This window comes from Bombina bombina, chromosome 8 (assembly GCF_027579735.1).
Source record: "Bombina bombina isolate aBomBom1 chromosome 8, aBomBom1.pri, whole genome shotgun sequence".
Lineage (NCBI taxonomy): Eukaryota > Metazoa > Chordata > Amphibia > Anura > Bombinatoridae > Bombina > Bombina bombina.
In genome coordinates, this window is record NC_069506.1 from 323,033,299 (window position 1) to 323,035,955 (window position 2,657).

The window sequence follows — 2,657 nt, forward strand, 5'->3', positions numbered from 1 at the left end:
TGGGAGGGATATTTGAATCTTCTGTTTGGGGCATCTTTGTCTCCTCCTGGTGGCCAGGTGAAGTATCTTCCCATAGGTTATGAATGTTTTCGTGGACCCTCACTGCCATTAGAAGAAAAGCACATTTGATAATAGAACAGGTCATTTTAAGACACTTTTTTAAAATGTAATTCGATCTGAATCATGCAAGTTTAATGTTGCCTTTCCTATACCTTTAATGTTTTTTTTTTAATAATTGTATATTCTGAATCTGCTTGTACTGCTGGAAAAAAAAAATATATAAAATTTGTGTGAGTCACTCAGTAAAATATTTCTTACAATAGCGTTTAAATGTAACCAGCAAAAAAACGCTCAGGTATGTGAAAAGCCTTAGCAGCGATAGGGTTAAACTAAATAGTGTTGGGAAACCTTGGCTGGTTCCATACACCAGTTATATCGTTTTTACAAATTATTATTAAAATATACGGTACGTAGATACATTTAATGCGTTATTCTAGTTCTCATCCATTCTATTACTATGTTTAAATAGTCAAATCTGCACTCCTGGAACAGACCTGAAACATATTGACAGCTTTAAATGCTTATAAAGTATTTATTTTGCAGTATAGCGATTCCCTTAAATTGCACTTGTGTACATCTGTAATAAATATGACATAAAAAACATAACAGTACAAAGTCCTTTGTTGAAAGAGCCATATGGTGAATTCTGCTATTCCGTTGGCAAAATGATGACGTATGACTGTATATCCCACACTATAATATGCCCCAGAACTGATGTGCAGGGGACAGATACATAAAATACAAGTTATGTGAATTTTTATGCTTTTTTCTATTGTTCTCCTTGAAAGTTCAGGTTTTTTTGGCTGTCTTTTTAACTAGAAAATCAACCACAGATTTCCCAGCTTTCCGTTTTGCACCTAAAGTAAAAAAATAAATTAAAATAAACCTTAATGAAGAACAGGATATTGTATATACATATACTTCATTTTTTTCAGTTTATAAATTCTCTTATTTTATTTATTTACACCTATAACTTTGAGAGTATTAATAACAGCATTAATTAATATCAGACACTTTCCCTTGCAAATTACCATTATTTTGTATCCTCCAGTATTTGTTCTGTATACAATTCTATGCTTTGGAATGAATCTAAGAGATTATTATTATTATCTTCTAAGAGATTACCTATATTACCCAGCCCTTTTCCCTCCGATTGCTGCACCCTATCTGGCTATCTAATATCTTGTATCCTGTGCATGATTAGATGAATTAGCTTTTTGGTAAATGCCTAGACATTAACGGTTTGTCTCCGCTTATTCCTGAGTACCAAAATAGTTTTAGTATTTCTCTGTCATGCAGTGGTTCGGAGGAACCCCCAATTTCCAGTAATGTCATTACCAGCAGTTTATTGTATCATTAAAAATAAAAAAACATTTAAAAACATTTAAATTACCCATATGTTTTTTTTTTTTTTTTTAAAAGAAGATTATTTATGACAGATTAAAAAGAAGATATTTAGGTATGCAGATCTATTCAAGCAGTCTAGGGCAGGAGTTTTCAAACCTGTTCTCAGGCCTCCCCCTAGAGGGCCAGATTTTCAGTACAAATGTAAATTTGTCTACTTTGTGAGGATCCAAATGCAGAAGTAGACGGCCATTTGTGCCATTCCGATCTTTTCATAGCTGGATTGAGGATATCAAAAGATCACCACATGAAGATCTGTGAAAAGATCTAAACAGCACGAGCAGCCGCCTACTTCCGTATTCTCATTAAGAATCCTAATGCACAGTCCTAATTTTCAGGATATGTGAAGTGGAGCACAGGTGAAATGATCAGCTGATTAGTAACCATGGTTATTTACCTACTCTCACTCAAGGTAATCCTGAAAATCTGGCCTGTTAGGGAGGTCTGAAAACCAGTGATCTAGGGTAATGCACATTTCCTTTGCTCTTTGGGTTTAAATAGCCAGGCTAGTTTTATTTTTATTATGTGAAGTGAACATTATAAAATGACTGATTAGATTGTAAAATGTTATCTTAAAAGTTTTACTGATAAATGTTTCATTTTTATTTAAATGTTATTTAAAGCAAGAACAACTATTAAAAACAATGTAATTTGTTAAAATAAGTAAATTAATATTGCTAGTATTACTTTTGTGCTCCTATTGGGAAGTGGTTCTTGTTTAAAGGAAAAAAAAAACTTTGAGATTGTAAAATAAAACGTTTAAGTGTGAGTATTTTTCAATATACTTGACTTATTTTGCCCCCTAAACGCTCCCCTTTGTATAAACAGATCTGGAATGTTAGTGATATTTTAGATGGCGTTTAATTCATCAGTTGTAATGAAGATACACTTTAACTTACGTTTTAATGTAACACAGAAATTTAAATACCATGTGCTCCGACTGACCACTTCAAAAGTAATATTTTTGTGAGCTAATGGTTTGAACTGTTCTCCAATGAAAGCTCTAGTCATACGGTACTTACATATTTATTTATTTTTTGTAGCTAGAGCACTGATTGGAGAACAGTTCAAATGGTTAGCTCACATAAGAAAAAATACTTTTGAAGTAGGTGGAGTATGGGGTGTTAGAATATCAGTGCTAAATTAAAATGTAAGTGTATCGTCATTACAACTGATTTAAACTCCATCTAAAA

The 2,657-nt window shown here is 32.6% G+C and overlaps 1 protein-coding gene across 1 annotated transcript in view; it reads right to left on the minus strand.

Annotated features, from left to right (window-relative positions):
* Nucleotides 1-572: 572 nt before the first annotated feature.
* Nucleotides 573-2,657, minus strand: part of LOC128639257 (cryptochrome-1) — a 47,709-nt gene continuing 45,624 nt past the window's right edge. Inside the window, exon 11 of the mRNA XM_053691541.1 lies at nucleotides 573-917. Coding sequence (XP_053547516.1) covers nucleotides 850-917 — 68 coding nt within the window. The 3' untranslated portion in view covers nucleotides 573-849. The remainder of the gene's footprint in view (nucleotides 918-2,657) is intronic.